The sequence below is a fragment of the Rhododendron vialii genome, chromosome 7a (assembly GCF_030253575.1).
Source record: "Rhododendron vialii isolate Sample 1 chromosome 7a, ASM3025357v1".
Taxonomy (NCBI): domain Eukaryota; kingdom Viridiplantae; phylum Streptophyta; class Magnoliopsida; order Ericales; family Ericaceae; genus Rhododendron; species Rhododendron vialii.
The window spans coordinates 17,775,469-17,792,735 of NC_080563.1; the positions used below are offsets into that span (position 1 = coordinate 17,775,469).

The following is a 17,267-nucleotide window of genomic DNA, read 5'->3' on the forward strand; positions in this document are numbered from 1 at the left end:
ACCTCCATATTGGTTATCTTTGCATCTCTGACCAAAAAAACCCGCATAATACACAATGTACATCTGTCCAATCGTAAACAAGTTCCAATCACGCACCCAATCACACTAAATTATTTGTCTTGATGAGATGATTCCCATATGAGGTATTTTTGAGTTATTGATGTAAAGGCCCGTAAAATTTTAATTATTAAAATTGCTTGTTAAATGTTTAATTGGGAAATTGTGGTTTTTTTGGTGGCTAATTAAATTGGGGATTTAAGTGATAGAATGGAAACATGAAGTAGTGTGTGTGTGATTTGATGATATAGGGGTATATAAGGGGAGTGTGTAGTGTAGGAGATAAAAATATCTCCATATATATCTCTCTCTATCATCCGTACTCTCCCTCTCTCCACCGATCTCTCTCTCTCTCTCCCTTCTCCTCTCACTCAAAGACACCACTCAAGAACTCTAAGAATCAACCTCCCTCCAGCCTTTCATTCACGTTATTGAGCTCGAAAATCCTTGAGTCAAGCTTGAGTTGAAGATTTGAAGTTCAAAGAGGCAAGAGCTTGCTCAAATCTCGTAGATCTTGGTGTTTGTCGCAAGGTAGGGCCTTCTTTACATCTTTTATGTGTTTATATGTTGGTTTGGTGTAAGAATCGGGTTTCGATCGTCTCCCTTTGTTCATTTCGAAAGCTATCAAAATCTGTAGAAAATCACCCAAAATCGCGTAGGGATCGATCTCCCTTTTCATTTCTGGTCCAGCAAGCCCAGGGATCAATCCCTGGTGATGGGGGGATCGATCCTTCCCCTCTCTGAAAATTCTGCTCGTTCGAACGGCCGTAACTTCTTCGTCCGATGTCCGTTTCATGCAAATTTTATATTGATTCAAAGGTCTTGAAGTTAGCTTTTCATTGCCACCAAAATCACCTAAAGACTCTTAGTAAACAGAAAGTTATGACTGTTAGAGTGGGGGTGTATCAGTCTCCCAACATCCATTGGCTACTCCTATGATTCTTGTTTTGTCATTATGACTTCCTATGATTAGTGGATGTTATTTTTGACTCGTTGGCCTTCCATTAGTAAGGAATGAATAATAATTTACTTAGTTAAAATGTCAATAAGATGCAACTTGCGAATGAATGATTGCTTGTGAACGTTTGTGGCATATTTATGATATAGTTGGCATGTCATGACATATTTCATGAATGAATGAGGTTCTAAGAAAGCTTTAACTTATATGTTGAGTGAGAAAATAGTTGTTTGGGTCAGTGGTAGGAATGGCAACGGGGCGGGGCAGGTTTTGATGTACCCTGACCACAACCCTAAACTTCCCGAACTCCCCCGACCCCGCCCCGAACCCCGATCGGGTAATGGAAATTTCCCCCGCCCCTGCCCCTATCGGGTAACGGGTTTACCCGCCCCGTCCCGCCCTGTCTATTTTTCCAATTCTCTATCAAAAGAATGCAGCCAACAATGAAACAATTCATTCCCAGATTTTCTCAACAACACAACAAACACAACTAAACAAGTTCATTCATCCATTTGCCAAGGAAAAAAACACAAACAAACAAGTTCATCCATAAGCAACTAGCTACCCGAAAGTGTTCGAGCATATAACAAACAACAACCGACAAGTGATCTTGCAACAAGTTCATCGAAAATAAAACTAGGAATTTCAACAAGTTCATCCAAAATACTCGTAGACAATTTTTTCAACTTCTGTGCAAAAGTGAGCCATTCCAATCCACAAAGCCCAGCCGTTTCAATGCAAAAGTGCCTGAAAAAACTAGAAATATAAAAGTGAGTCATTTCAACCCACAAAGTGCTATTTTATTTTAACAGATTCGACAAATATGACAACAAATATTTCATAATTAAACTTACTAAATCAGTCTTCAATCATTGTAACACAAGACTGAGAGCTATCAACATCCATGTCATCAAGAATCGAAGCAAACTCATTTGAATTATTACCTTAAAAAGAAACAAAGTAAACCACATGTACTTTAGATTAATATCTATCCAATTCAATCGCAATAAGAAAAAACAAGACACTAGAAAAGTAAACAAATATAAATTACCTTCAGATTCTTGAGCCAATAACCAACTACGAGCGCACATCAATGCTTCTATTGTCTTGGGATGGAGCCTACTACGATGTGGAGTCACAACCCTCCCACTAGTGCTGAAAGCAGACTCGGACACAACAGTAGAAACAGGTATAGATAACACATCCCTAGCAATGACCCTCAAAGTTGGAACTTCATGTCATTTTTCCACCAAGCTAAAACATCAAAGTCTTGATTAACTCTCGGTATCACATCCTCTTCCAAATAACGATCCAATTCTGACTTTTTAGCAGAAACTTGGCTTGTCTGATTACTTGTAACAAATACATCAAAGTCAGATAAATCATCATCAACTTCCATGGTAGACTCAACTTGGCATGAAGAAGCAATGCCACTCCTTACAATAATTGTGAACCCTCTCAATCTCAAAAATAGTATCCTCCCCGTAGATCCGATTGAAATAGTATTCTACCAATTTCATCTTGAACTTAGGATCTAACACCGCCGCAACACCCAAAATGCTATGAATTATTGTCCAGTACTTCTCATATTTCTCAATTATTTGTGCTGCCATATCTCTCATCATCTCCCTTTTTCTCTTTGTGTAAAGATCTTCCATCTCATTACGTTCATACAACTCAGCCCATTCGGTTAATGCCATTTTTCTCCTACAAACCTTTGCAAAAAACAAGTTTGACGTTGGATACTTTGTCCCACTAAACACCTCTGTGGCCTTATAAAAAACTTCCAACCTCTCACATACTTCTTTGGCTACCTCCCAATCACTGTCCTGTGGACAACTCTTGTATTGCCTTTCACGGATTTTCAAATGAGAGAAGACATCCTTATATTCTATGGCAGTTTGAAGCATCAAAAACGTAGAGTTCCACCTCGTAACAAAATCAAGATACAATTTTTTACCACATAAAATACATAGTTGCCAGGCATTTTCTTCAAACTTCTCCTCTCTCTTTGGCAACGCTATCCAATATGCGACACTTTCTCTGATTTTTTCAATTCCCCCCTTAATCACCTCTAAACCATCTTTCACAATCAAATTCAAAATGTGGGCAGCACACCGCATATGAATTAACTTTCCTTGGGACATAAGAGATTCAGGTTCTAACTTTCTAATGAGAATAGAAATCATGGCATCATTACTAGAACAATTATCCACCGTAAGAGTTGAAAGATGTCTATCAATGTTCCAATCCAAAAGAGTCTCCATCAATGATTCACACAACACTTCCGCCGTGTGGGGACATGGCACATAAAATAAACCTAAATTTAAAACACATACAAAGTTTAAGAATTGCTTTAACTTGAAATTTAAAACACGTTTTTTTTTTCATATTGTTCATGTAATATATATATATATATATATATATATATATGTGTGTGTGTGTGTGTGTGTGTGTGTGTGTGTGTACCTCAAAATGATGCTTCGTAACTTCCAAGAATCATCAACATAGTGGCCCGTGATGACCATAAACCCTCTTTTTTGATTGCTTGAAGTCCACATGTCAGTCGTCACGACAACCCTACGTTGAATTTTCTCAATTGCTTTCATTGCCTTCAACGTTTCACCATCATATATTTTAAAAATATCGGCTTTAAGGGTGTTTCGAGAAACCATTTGAAATAAAGGTTGAAGCGCCAATACAAAACTCTTAAACCCAGTGTGTTCTACCATGGACAATGGATACTCATGCATTATGATCATGCAAGCAAGCTCTCTCCTAGCAAAATTTTGGCCAAAAGTATAAGCTTCAAGCTTTTTTTCCCATCCCCAGTCATAAAGGTTTGAGTTAGAACCTTTTGTGATGAATCTGCAACCTTTCTTCTTGGACACCTTTTGTGATGCTCATTCAGAGATTTGGTTCTGTTCTTAGTGTTAGCCACAAGCAATTTTTTGCAATAATGACGCTTTGTCTTCACTTTTCCATTGATTTGACCCTTGTTAAAATGCTGCCAACAAGGAGCATTTCCTTTAGACAATGGTTTTCATTAAATTATACCTTCGCCTCCACCACCTTCATCTCCTCCACCACCATTTTCGCCTCCATCTCCGTCTTCCTCTCCATTTACGTCCTCATTGATTTTGTCCCCCGATGTTGGTCCTATTGGAGGTTTTGGTGGTAAAGTTGGTGCTATCGAAAAAACAACAGTAGAAACGATATTCTGTTGTGAAGATGAGGCATTAGTGGTAGAGTGGTCTCTCGTTGCGGACATTTTCTCTGCGTAAAAAAAATTAAACAAAGTCAACAATTGGCTCACAGAATATACATATCCAAGCCATATCAAATAAGCCTTTTGTTCCCTTTGACTAATTGATGGGATTAAAATAACAATGACTAAATATAATATTGAGGTGTAAGAAAACAAAAATCTACTTTTTAATAAATAATAAGAGACATCAGACAAGTGGGAAACAAGTATTGGATATAATAAAAGTTTTTACATAGAGATTGGCGATTGAATCAGCAATATATTACTCCATATACAGAGATTTACAATCAGCAATATATTACTCCGTATACTACTATATAAATCTAATCTCAAAGGCCTTCGCTCTTTCTTTTTTCGAACTGTGGAACACAAGCAGTCAATCACTACTATATATTACTTCGTACACTAATATATAAAGAGAAATCTCAACTCCATAACACAAGCAGTCAATCAAGTGAAAAGAGTCCATAACACAAGCTGTCAATCAAGTGAAAAGTGTATAGAAATCAAAATATAACTGAGTCCTACACATGCATAACGTATTCATGTTCAATACATCGAAAAAAATACAAAAAATACAAAAAAAAGTAAGAGAGAACGCCAACTTGATCTGTCGACTGGCAACCGGCATTTCATTGCGAGAGCCAACTCAGCCTAGAGGCTTGATGGATTGGTGGTTTCACTGGGTCGTAAGTCGTAACTTTGTAAATTGTAATCGCCGCACTTGAAAGTTGAGATAAGAGAGAAAAAGTAGATGAGTAATACTGATTCTGAACCCTAGGGTAATGGGATAAGGGTTTGTATATTTACTAAATATTTGATCTCTGTTGACCTGTTGGGCTATGTAAAAAATTAGGCCCATCCTTCAACTCAGCCCAAAACCAAAACAATCCATTCCTTTACTATTACTCCTATAAAAACGTGAGTTAAAAATTTATATATATATATATATATATTGGCGCGGGTTCGGGGCGAGTATTTCGGGGCAGGTTTAAGGGCGGGGCACTATTATCCCAAACCCTATCCGAACCTGGCCGGGGTTTATTTTTTTTAACCGACCCCAACCTAAACCCCAAAAATATTATAGAAAACCTGCCCCGTTCGGTTCGGGGCTGGGTGGGTTTGATTGCCAAGCCTAGTCAGTGGTCGATTTAGGAAGTCTCGTAACGCAAGGGGTGGTAATACCACGACCTTAGATGTTGGTGGACATCGTAAAGCTAGGGGTGGTAATACGGTGACTCTCATGGTGTTATACGGCAATGTAAGGGATGGAAATGCCGATGGTGGAGATATGGGATAGTGAGTCGTGTCAAAGTTGTTGCTTGCTTGAGTATTGTGAACCTTATGCATGGCATAATGTGATTATAGCATATCTTAGAATGATCGTCTTGAATGTTTGGCACATCCTTGAGTCGATTGTATTTCGTCGTTGAGCTATATCCTCTTATTTTCCTTCTCTTGCCCTTATCATCATATTTGCATATAAGATTGGCAAAGATTTTCCTACTAGGCTAGTGTAGCTCAACCTAATCTTTCTTTTCAGGTTCAAATGCTGGGCAATAGATTGCATGCATCATGTGCTTGATAGTGAAAGACTTTTGGAAGCTGACATCCTTAGTTATTTCATCATCTTTGTAAAGATCTCATTTTGTTAAAGATGGTCTTATAACTAATTACTCTTGAATTATCTTTTGACTAAAGTTCGTAATATTCTAAATATGTTCGTACTTGTATCTAAACTAATTTGGGCCGTGGTGCCAAAGTTGTAATTATCTAAATTTAGGGACTTGTTTGTAAATTAAACAGGTGGAAAACTCTTTTGGGTAGCATATATGATATGCGAGACTCTTTTATTAAAATATATTATTTAATTATACTGAAAATTGAGAGCGTAACAAATTGGTATCAGAGCATCTAGGTTTGAATACTTTGATACCGTAGGGAGACTTCTAGTCTCATGGGTTCAAAATGTCACGTATTTTCATAACATATGTGTGCTTGTGTGCATTGACATTACTTAGCTTATGTGGCATTGCATTTCAATATAATAGAGTGGTGTAGAATCGCTTTGACCTGTGTTGGGATATTTGGAGATTTCGACCTCATGAGATAATATTGTTATTGATGAACCTTTTCTTTCTTATAACTTGTAATAAAATGCCTCCGAGAACGCGTGCTATAGCAGGTGAGGTTGAAAGTTGGGGTGGCCATGGTCGTGGCTGAGAGGCACCGGTTGAGGATGAGATTAGCCATCATAGGGAAAATCCTAGTGGTAATCTGGAGGAAAGGGCCGGACGTGATCACGGAGAGGAAATACTGGCCGTTCAGAATTCGTTTGCCAGGGATTTCATTGCGGCTCTTGCGGTTGCAAATCTTTTGAACCCTGCTCCTAAGGAAAGTGCGGATAGCCGTGCAATGTCAGCAATGAGGGAGTTTAGTAGTAGAAACCCACCAACTTTTGATGGGTCAAGCAGTGACCCTCTTGTGGCCGATCATTAGCTTGCCCAAATCTGAAAACTCTTCAGGGCTCTTCAGATTACGGAGGATGACTTACAAGTTAATATCGTAGCCGTTCAGCTCACCGGGGAAGCGAACAAATGGTGGAAGTCTATGTTGGAATCGAGAACGGGCGCGAGGAAAGCGGGAAGGACCGCGGCTCAAGTAAATGAGCCAGATGTCGAGAATATAACTTGGGCCGAATTTGAGGTGCTCTTCGAGGAGCAGTATTTTCCGAAAACGAGTCGTGACCAATTGAGAAAGAAGTTTGAGAAGCTAGAGCAAGGAAATGCGACTGTGTCAGAGTACGCTTTGAAGTTCCAATCTTTATCCCGTTTAGTGCCGGAGTTGGTCGCTACCGAGGAAAGTGTATGCTGTTTTAAAGAGGTTTGCACGACAACGTGAAGAAATTTATTATGGCACAACGCAAAGGAAAGTTTTCCAAAGTTGTTGAGTGTGCGAGGAGCATCGAAACTCCGAAGGAAGACCCAAAAATCCAAAGGTTTGGGAACCTAGGCAATCAGCGGCGGGTATGAGTTCATCGTCGGGAAGTTTCGGTAGTCAAGGGAGGAAGAGACAAAGGGATCAAATGTCGACTTCGCAGGGTCCGTCAAATTTTAGGCCTCCACCTTATTCTTCGTTTAGGACTTGGAGAGTTTCCAATAGACCTCCAATCGTATGCCATGAGTGTGGTCAGGCAGGGCACATTCGTGCCCAATGTCTGTGACTTTTGAACAAATGCTTTACTTATGGGAAAGGTGGTCACTTTGCAAGGAATTGGCCGCGTGGAAAAAGGGCACGTAGTGAGTCGAGATTGGTGCAGCAGTCGAGGGGAAGACAGGGTTCTAGTCGGCAATCATTCCAAGGAAATCAGAGGCAACAGCAGCTTCATTTTCGTCAGACCACATCAGCCCAGGGATCTCGAGTCGAGAGAGTAACGAGTTCTTCGACGCCTACTCAGGGTTCCGGTCATCGGGGTGGACACATTCAAAGTCAGACCACTCACGGAAGGGCTTTTGCCATCACCTCTGCTATTCCGCCTCCACCACCTCCTGTTACGTCTCAGACCCCCGAGACTTCAGTTGTGAGGGGTACATTCCTATTGTTTAACTCCTTTGCTAGAGTATTATTTGATTCTAGAGCAGCGCATTCATTCATTGCTACATCTTTTGCTTGTGCTTTGGGATTGGAAATCAAAAACATTAGTCCTCCATTGTTCGTTGAGACACCCATAGGGGGAAGATCGCCATTAAATCGTATTTATCGAGATTGTGAACTTATTATCCAAAATCGTCGTTTTACCTTTGACTTCATCGTATTGAATATGTCAAGTTTCGATCTTATATTCGGAATGGATTTATTGTACACGTTTCACTCTACCATAGATTGCTTCAAGCGTTGGGTCCGCATTTGTCCACCGGGAGGTGCTTGTTTTAAGTTCTTTGAGAAGCGTCAGGAATCGATAGAACCGTATTTCTGTGAGTCTTGGGAACAAGAGTCGATGTATGCCTTATCAGTGAGCTTGGCCTTAGATGAAGACGTATCCGCGCGTGGGGAACTACTTCTTGTCGTTTGTGATTTTTCGAACGTGTTTCCAAAGGAGTTACCCTGATTACCACCCGAGAGAAATCGAATTTTCTATTGATTTACTTCCTGGTACCGCTCCTATTTCCATACCTCCTTATCGCTTTGCGCCCGCCGAGTTGAGAGAATTGAAGACTCGGTTACAAGAATTAAAGAATTTGGGGTTTATCCATCCGAATACGTCACAATGGAGAGCACCAGCCTTGTTTGATGAAAAGAAGGATGGGTCGCTTCGTCTATGTATCGATTATCGCAAGTTGAACCGCGTCACCATTAAGAATTCGTACCCTATGCCGAGAATCGATGACTTGTTTGACCAACTTCGAGGCGCAACTTATTTCTCCAAAATTGATTTGAGGTCTGATTACCACCAGTTGAGAGTTCGGAGAGAAGACATCCCTAAGACCGCTTTTCATACTCGATATGGCCATTATGAATTTGTTGTTATGCCCTTTGGATTGACGAATGCACCAGCGACCTTCATGGATTTGACGAACCATATCTTTCGTGCTTATCTTGATCGTTTCGTGGCTGTATTTGTGGATGATATCCTAATCTACTCGCCTTTGGAGGAGGAGCACCAATCTCACCTTTCTATTATTCTTGAACTCATGAAAGAATACCAATTGTATGCTAAGCTTAGCAAATGCGAGTTTTGGTTATCCGAAGTTAAGTTTTTGGGTCATGTTGTGTCGAAGGATGGGGTGTCCGTTGATCCGGAGAAGATAGAGTCCGTAATGAATTGGCAGCAACCGAAGAATGTATTCGAGATTCGTAGTTTCTTGGGCTTGGCCGGGTATTATCATCGTTTTGTACTCGATTTCTCTCGCCTAGCTGCTCCGTTGACTAAATTGACCCGTAAAGGGACTCGTTTCGTCTGTAGTGACGGGTGTGAGATGGCCTTTTAGGAATTAAAAAGAAAGTTGACTACTACGCCGGTTTTGGTGGTGCCCAAACTGGGAGTCGGTTATTCCGAGTATTATGACGCTTCGAAAGAGGGATTGGGGTGCGTGTTGATGCAAATGGGACGAGTGGTGGCGTATGGATCGCGGCAATTGAAAACTCACGAGCGAAACTACCCTACCCATGACTTAGAACTTGTGGCTATCATTTTTGCTTTGAAGAGTTAGCGTCATTATCTTTACGGTGAGAGATTCGAAATCTTTTCCGATCACAATAGTCTAAAGTATTTATTTTCTCAAAAGGAGCTAAATTTGTGACAACGTTAATGGATGGAACATCTAGAAGACTATGATTTTAAGTTGCAATATCATCCGGAAAAGGCGAATGTGGTAGCGGACGCATTGAGTAGAAAATCGACACACCTAGCAAGTTTAGCTATTCACGATTGGAAAACGATGAACGACTTAGGTTCGTATGCATTGCATTTTGAGGAGGTTCGAGATGGATTCACCTTGTGTAACTTAACCGTTCAATTGACCTTATCGACTTGAGTGATTGAGGCCCAACAATAAGATGAAGAAGCTGGGGAATTTCGAACCAAGTTTCTTAGCGGAAATGCTCAAAAGGGGTGGAAGATTCATGCTGATCAAGGTTTGCGATACCAAGGAAAATTGTTCGTACCCATTTCATATCGGGAGGAAATATTGAGAGAATTTCACCATTCACCGCTAGCCTTGCATCCAGGGGGAACGAAGATGTATCATGACTTGCATAGACAGTTTTGGTGGCTGAGGATGAAGAGAGATATTGTTATTTTCGTGTCCAAGTGCCTTACGTGCCAACAAGTCAAAGCCAGGCATCAACAACCCGCGGGGAAGTTACAACCGTTACCAGTGGTCGAATGGAAGTGGGAGAACGTGACCATGGATTTCGTTACCGGTTTACCGAGGTCGTCGAGGGGGCATGAAGTCATTTGGGTGATAGTCGATTGATTGACTAAGTCAACGCACTTCTTACCTATTCAGGTTACGGATTCAATAGATACGCTTAGTCGTTTGTACATTCGTGAGATTATCCGCCTTCATGGAATTCCCGTTTCTATTGTATCGGATCGAGATCCAAGGTTTACCGCGCACTTTTGGCAGAATCTGCAAGCCACTCTTGGCACCAATCTCTTATTTAGCACCGCGTATCATCCTCAAACAAATGAGCAATCCGAGAGAACGATCCAAATTTTAGAAGATATGCTATGGGTTTGTGTTATGGATTTTCAGAAAAATTGGGAGGATAACCTACCGTTAGTCGAATTCGCGTACAATAATAGTTATCAATCCAATATTGAGATGGCATCGTATAAAGTTTTGTATGGGAAACCATGTCCATCACCCATGTGTTGGACCGAGTTAGGTGAGGCTACGTTGGTTGAGCTGAAATTGATCCAAGAAACTTTCGAGAACATGAGAGCGATTTGTCAACGTCTTCTTAAAGCACAAAGGAGAACCACCGAGCAAGTCAAAGTGATTCGCCAATGGTTATTAACCGCGCAAAGTAGGCAAAAGAGTTATGCCGATCGTTGTCTCCGACCGTTATCGTTTGAAGTGGGGGATCACATGTTTCTTAAGGTGTCGCCGCGTCGGGGATTATCTCGTTTTGGGTAAAGGGGCAAACTTTCACCACATTTTATCGGGTCATTTGACATTATCGAGAAGATTGGGGAAGTCGCGTATCGATTGGCCTTACCACCGAGATTATCGAGCGTTCATGATGTGTTCCATATATCGATGTTGCAGAAGTACGAGCCGAATCCATCACACGTTCTAGAGGGGTCTGAACTTGAGTTGGAAGCCGATGCATCCTATAGGGAGGAGTCGATACGTATCCTAGATTTGCGCGAGCAAGTTTTGAGGGGTAAAACCATTCCGTTGGTGCGAGTCCTTTAGAGTACTCTCGGAAAGGAAGAGTCGATGTGGAAAGGGAAAACCAAGTAAGGGAGAAGTACCCGCACTTGTTTCCGAACTAATCAAAGTGAGTCTCGAAGTTTCAACCTTATGATTGTTAAATTGATGTTTAGTTATGTATGTCATGGCATGAGCATGATTATTTGATGCATCATCTTGATTGGCTTAAGTTGAAAATTTCGGGTGGAAATTTCTTTAAGGAGGATAAACTATAGAGGCCCGTAAAATTTTAATTATTGAAATTGCTTGTTAAATGTTTAATTGAAAAATTGTGGTTTGTTTGGTGGCTAATTAAATTGGGGATTTAAGTGATGGAATGGAAACATGAAGGAGTGTGTGTGATTTGATTATATAGGGAAATATAAAGGGAGTGTGTGGTGTAGGAGATAAAAATATCTCTATATATCTCTCTCTCATCCGTTCTCTCCCTCTCTCCACCGATCTCTCTCTCTCTCTCTCCTCTCCTCTCACTCAAAACACCACTCAATCACTCAAGAACTCCAAGAATCAACCTCCCTCCGGCCTTTCATTCACGTTTTTGAGCTCGAAAATCCTTGGGTCAAGCTTGAGTCGAAGATTTGAAGTTCAAAGAGGTTAGGGCTTGCTCAAATCTCGTAGATCTTGGTGTTCGTCGTGAGGTAGGGATTTATTTACCTCTTTTATGTGTTTATATGTTGGTTTGGTGTAAGAATCGGGATTCGATCGTCTCCCTTCGTTCATTTCAAAAGCTGTCGAAATCTGCAGAAAATCACCCAAAATCACGTAGGGATCGATCCCTCTTTTCATTTCTGGTCCAACAAGCCCAGGGATCGATCCCTGGTGATGGGGGGATCGATCCCTCTCCTCTCTGGAAATTCTGCTCGTCTTCTAGGTTTCAACCCAACTTCGAACGACCATAACTTCTTCGTCCGATGTTCATTTCATGCAAATTTTATATCGATTCAAATGTCTTAAAGTTAGCTTTTCATTGCATGTAAAATCACCTAAAGACTCTAAATACACAGAAAGTTATGACTGTTAGAGTGGGAGTGTGTCAGTCTCCCAACATCCATTGGCTACTCATATGATTCATGTTTTGTCATTATGACTTCCTATGATTAGTAGATGTTATTTTTGACTCGTTGGTCTTCCATTAGTAAGGAATGAATAATAGTTTACTTGGTTAAAATGTCAATAAGATACAACTTGCGAATGAATGATTGCTTGTGAACGTTTATGGCATATTTGTGATATTGTTGGCATATCGTGACATATTTCATGAATGAATGAGGTTCTGAGAAAGCTTTAACTTGTATGTTGAGTGAGGAAATAGTTGTTTGGGTAGGTGGTCAATTTAGGAAGTCTCGTAATGCAAGGGGTGGTAATACGAAGATTTAGATGGTCTCGTAACACAATGGATGGTAATACGGTGACCTTAGATGTTGGTGTACACCGTAACACTAGGGGTGGTAATACGATGACTCTCGTGGTGTTATACGGCAATGTAAGGGGTGGAAATGCCGATAGTGGAGATATGGGATAGTGAGTCATGTCAAAATTGTTACTTGCTTGAGTATTGTGAACCTTATGGCATAATGTGATTATAGCATATCTTAGAATGATATTCTTGAATGTTTGGCACATCCTTGAGTCAATTGTATTTCGCCGTTGAGCTATATTCTCTTGTTTTTCTTCTCTTGCCCTTATCATCACATTTGCATATAAGATTGGTAAAAAATTTACTACTGGGCTAGTATAGCTCAACCTAATCTTTCTTTTCAAGTTTAAATATCGGGCAATAGATTGCATACATCGTATGCTTGACAGTAAAAGACTTTTGGAAGCTGACATCCTTAGTTATTTCATCATCTTTGCAAAGGTCTCATTTTGGTTATTGATAAAAATTGTTAAGTTTAGTTATGGAATGAGTGAAATTTGGTTATTTGCTAAAAGACTTATAACTTTGCTTATTATAATGTGGGGTGTTTTTTGAGCATTGTTGTTAAGTTTGTTTATCCACACTCATTTGTTTATTACAATGGGGATGTTCTTAGTTAAATAACTTTGCATCGGATTATTTAACTGATGGATGTTTTTCGAATTTCACAATATTATCTGTAATATATTCAAAAATAATATTTCAATTTTCTCAATATAGTTTTTTTCAATAAAAATATAATTAAGATTAAAAAGATATTAGGTATGAGTTTGTCTTTTCAAAATTAAAATAAAATATAATTTTTTGAAATAGTCCCTCGAGTTTATATTTTGTCTCAATTCCGTTCTTTTAGGATGAAAAAATATCAATTTTGCCCACAAGTTGCATTAGTGCTAATAACATCATCAGTAAAAAGTATCAAATTGAGACAAAATATAAATAATAAAATTAAAATAACACAATTAAAACTAGAAGGACGAAATTGAGATTTCATGCAAACGAGAGAAACCATCTCTAAAGTTTACCCTTGCTTTAATAGGTCCATGTCATAGCTCCGGAAACTCTTTTTAATTTTCATTTTTAAATATGAAAATTCGGAAGATTTTGACACAGCGCAGGGGTTTTCATTTTTCATGCACATGCGCATGACTTTTCTTTTTCTTTTTTTCTTTTTAAACTTTTTGGTCCTTCGCGAATAGTAGTAAATTAGCACTCAACTAATTAATACTCTTTTATAACAACATTTTTTTAGGAAATGAATTTCTACACTCTCTTAATTGATGCAAGCATTTTTTATTTTTTTTTTGTCTTTTAGCAAGTGAATTTAAGAAACAGTCCCTGCATGTGTATACTTTTTACAAATCTTAGAAACTGTTTTGTAAATTTATCCGTTAAAAAAAATATAGGGTAGTGATAATGCCAAAACTGTTTTTGTTGGTGTCAAAACTTCAGTGCATATAAGTCTTATACACTGCACATGGTACAATCATTTTATACACTAGAGTTTTGACACCAATAAAAACTATTTAAGGCTTTGTTCGGTTAACCGTTTAGTTTTAGTTTTAGTTTTTAATCATTACCTTATTTCTTTCTTCAATCATTATCCTATTTTTTCAATTATTACTTTTTCATCTCTCTCTATCTCTCTCCAATCATTACCCCTATCTTCAATCATTATTCTATTTCTCTATCTACCCACTACCAAAACTAAACTAAACTAAACTTCCAACCAAACACAACCTTTAACATTATCATTTACCCATTTTAATTGCATCAATCATGGGAGTGTAAACATCAATTGCCTTTCTTTATTGTTTACAATTCCCTCGAAATCCAACTTCAAAAAGCCTCCATTATGGAGTCAGATCCCGTCTAGTATGGGTTACCCTTCAATCCCATCCAGTTTGGCCTTTTGTGGGTTCTTTTTGGATCCACAATAATAATCGAAATTATTCATTTTTTAGAGCTCGTCGAGACTGACGACCAATCGGATACTGTTTGATATCATTTCAAAATGCATTTTAAGTTTTAGAAAAATGTGTTGAAGAGTTGTCATCTTGTGTTTCACACCTTTTTTATACAACATTAATGCGTTTTGAAATGGTATTAAATGGTATCTGATCAACGTTATTTTTGACGTGGTGGTTGGTCTTGACAAGCTTTAAAAAGAGAACAATTTCAATTATTATAATGAGCCTAAAAAGAACCCGCAAAATGCCGAACTGGACAGATCCGAAGGGTGACCCATGCTGGATGGGATCCGACTTTCATAGGGAAATCCATCCATGCCTTTTTCCACCAAACAGTCAAAACCCGAGAATAAAAGGTTATCCAATCCAAGCATTTTAAAGTGAGAAACCCTCTCCAAAGTTATTCCTCGATCTGCTTCGTCCCTAAGCTTCTCTCCTTCTCTCTCCATTTCCATTTCCCCCTTGTTCTCTCTCTCCCCCCCCGCGAGAACCTCTTACACATACTCTATATATACACCTACATATCGCATCCAAAACCCACGACAAAATCCAAATCCAAATCCAAAAAATGGCAACTATTAATGGAGAGATCTACGTCTTACCCTTTTTTGGCCAAGGCCACCTCCTCCCCTCTATCGAACTCTGCAAACGCCTCTCCTCCCGAAATTACAAAATTACCCTACTCATTTCCTCCCATCTCTCCTCCTCCGTCCCCTCCTCCCTCCGCCAACTCCCCCTCGTCGAAATCGCCCAACTCTCCGACGCCCCGGGGCCTCTCCCGCCACCACCGGATGCCGCTGGACCCGTACCCGGACATAACCCTTTCCACCAAAGCCAGCAACAAATGGGTCAGTCCATTGAGTCATTTCTATCCGCCCGTGTTGGTGACCCGACCCGACGACCCTTGTGCGCCGTGATTGATGTCATGATGAGCTGGAGCAAAGAGGTCTTTGTGAAATTCGGTGTTCCGACGGCGGCGTTCCTCACCTCCGGCGCGTGCAGCGCCGCCGTGGAACTCGGGTCATCGAAGGCCCGGGTCGGTGATATGAAGCCGGGTGAGATCCGGGTCCTTCCCGGATTGCCCGAAGACATAGCCTTGACTTATTCGGATGTGAACCAACAGCCTCACAGGCCTCCTCAAGGAGGCCCGGGTGGCCCGCCAGGCGGTCCAGCAGGCCCGGGTGTACCACCACCCGGATTACTCGGACCTCCAGGTGGGCACATGGGCCAGGATCGACCTCATCCACCCGGATTACGGGGACCACCAGGCGGCCCGCCAAAGCTCGGTGATCCACCGCGGTGGGTGGAGGAGGTTGACGGCTCGATCGCAGCTCTGATGAACACGTGTGACGAGCTGGAACATCCGTTCATAGAGTATTTGGGCAAGGAGATTGGAATACCGGTCTGGGGTGTGGGACCATTACTACCGGAGCAATATTGGAAATCGGCCGGTTCGATCCTCCACGACCGCGATTTTAGGTCGTCACGCAAATCGAATTATTCAGAAGACGAGGTGATCCAATGGTTGGATTCGAAGCCACGTGGATCCGTGATCTACGTGTCGTTCGGGAGCGAAGTTGGGCCCACCGTAGAGGAATTTGCCCAACTGGCTGATGCGCTGGCAGAGTCCAACTGGTCGTTTATATGGGTGATCCAACCAAATGCGGGTCAGCACGGCCCGCCGCCGGACTTGGTTGGCGGTAAACCCGGTCCAGATGCAGCACAAGAAGGTTACTATCCTCGTGGCTTGGATGAAAAAGTTGGTGATAGAGGTTTGATAATAAGCGGATGGGCACCGCAATTGATGATCCTGAGCCACCCTTCGACTGGCGGGTTTCTATCGCACTGCGGATGGAACTCGACGGTGGAGGCGATCGGGCGTGGTGTTCCGTTTTTGGCATGGCCCATTAGGGGAGACCAATTCTACAATGCCAAGTTGGTAGCGAACCACCTCAAAGTGGGGTACATGGTATCAAAGGGTGATCTCCCAGAAATGGTGAAAGAGGACATAGTGAAGGGGATTGAGAGGCTGATGACCGATGAAGAGGTTCACAAGCGGGCTGCCGCGTTGGGCCACAAGTTTGAGGGAAATTTTCCGGCGAGTTCTGAGGCTGCTTTGGATGCTTTCGTGGATTTCGTTAGCCGAAAATAAGCTTTTTGCTTATGCAAAGGAAAAAATATTATTGGGAATTCTATTACATATAGATTTCACAAATGACAGCGTTTGTACTTGTAACAGATTTTCTTGTTTTAATGTGTCTTAGGCTTCCTTTGTATGTATACTTATGAACGAGTATGGTTACCAAATTTGCATATTTATCTTGTGTAACGTGTTATTTCTTATTGATCATGATATAAAATAAGAGAGAATGCGTTATTTACTCTTTGTGAAACAAAGTGAAGCTACAAATCTTTATGGAGAACTTGAGAAAATTCTGGTTACATACCATCTCTCTCATGTAAGTTACCGAAACGAGAAAATTATGCGCCCCCGAGTGACACTCTGGGATGCGTTTACAGGGGTTTTTTAGTTCTATTTTCGAAATTCATTCTCAAACTTTTGCTCCTCGTACGTGGACTCAAATTCATCGGTGGACAAGGGTCACAACTGAAGCGAAATCTTAAAAAACTTCGAACTGCTTAAACAAAGTCAAGT

The 17,267-nt window shown here is 40.7% G+C and overlaps 1 protein-coding gene and 1 long non-coding RNA gene across 2 annotated transcripts; one reads left to right on the forward strand and one right to left on the reverse strand.

Moving 5' to 3' along the window:
* Positions 1-1,837: 1,837 nt before the first annotated feature.
* Positions 1,838-2,443, reverse strand: LOC131333840 (uncharacterized). The gene is made up of 2 exons (XR_009201928.1): positions 2,067-2,443; positions 1,838-1,959 (listed from the first exon to the last, which is right to left on the reverse strand). It is a non-coding gene; the product is annotated as an uncharacterized LOC131333840 (long non-coding RNA).
* A 12,552-nt stretch (positions 2,444-14,995) lies between these two features.
* LOC131333841 (UDP-glycosyltransferase 73B5-like) lies at positions 14,996-16,992 on the forward strand. The gene has a single exon (XM_058368606.1). It carries the CDS (start codon positions 15,180-15,182, stop codon positions 16,761-16,763), a length of 1,584 nt encoding a protein of 527 aa, XP_058224589.1. The 5' UTR covers positions 14,996-15,179; the 3' UTR covers positions 16,764-16,992.
* Positions 16,993-17,267: the final 275 nt, after the last annotated feature.

What these genes read in the sequence shown, in the direction of transcription:
- LOC131333841 (XM_058368606.1), top strand. Translation starts at nt 15,180, where the DNA reads ATGGCAACTATTAATGGAGAGATCTACGTCTTACCCTTTTTTGGCCAA.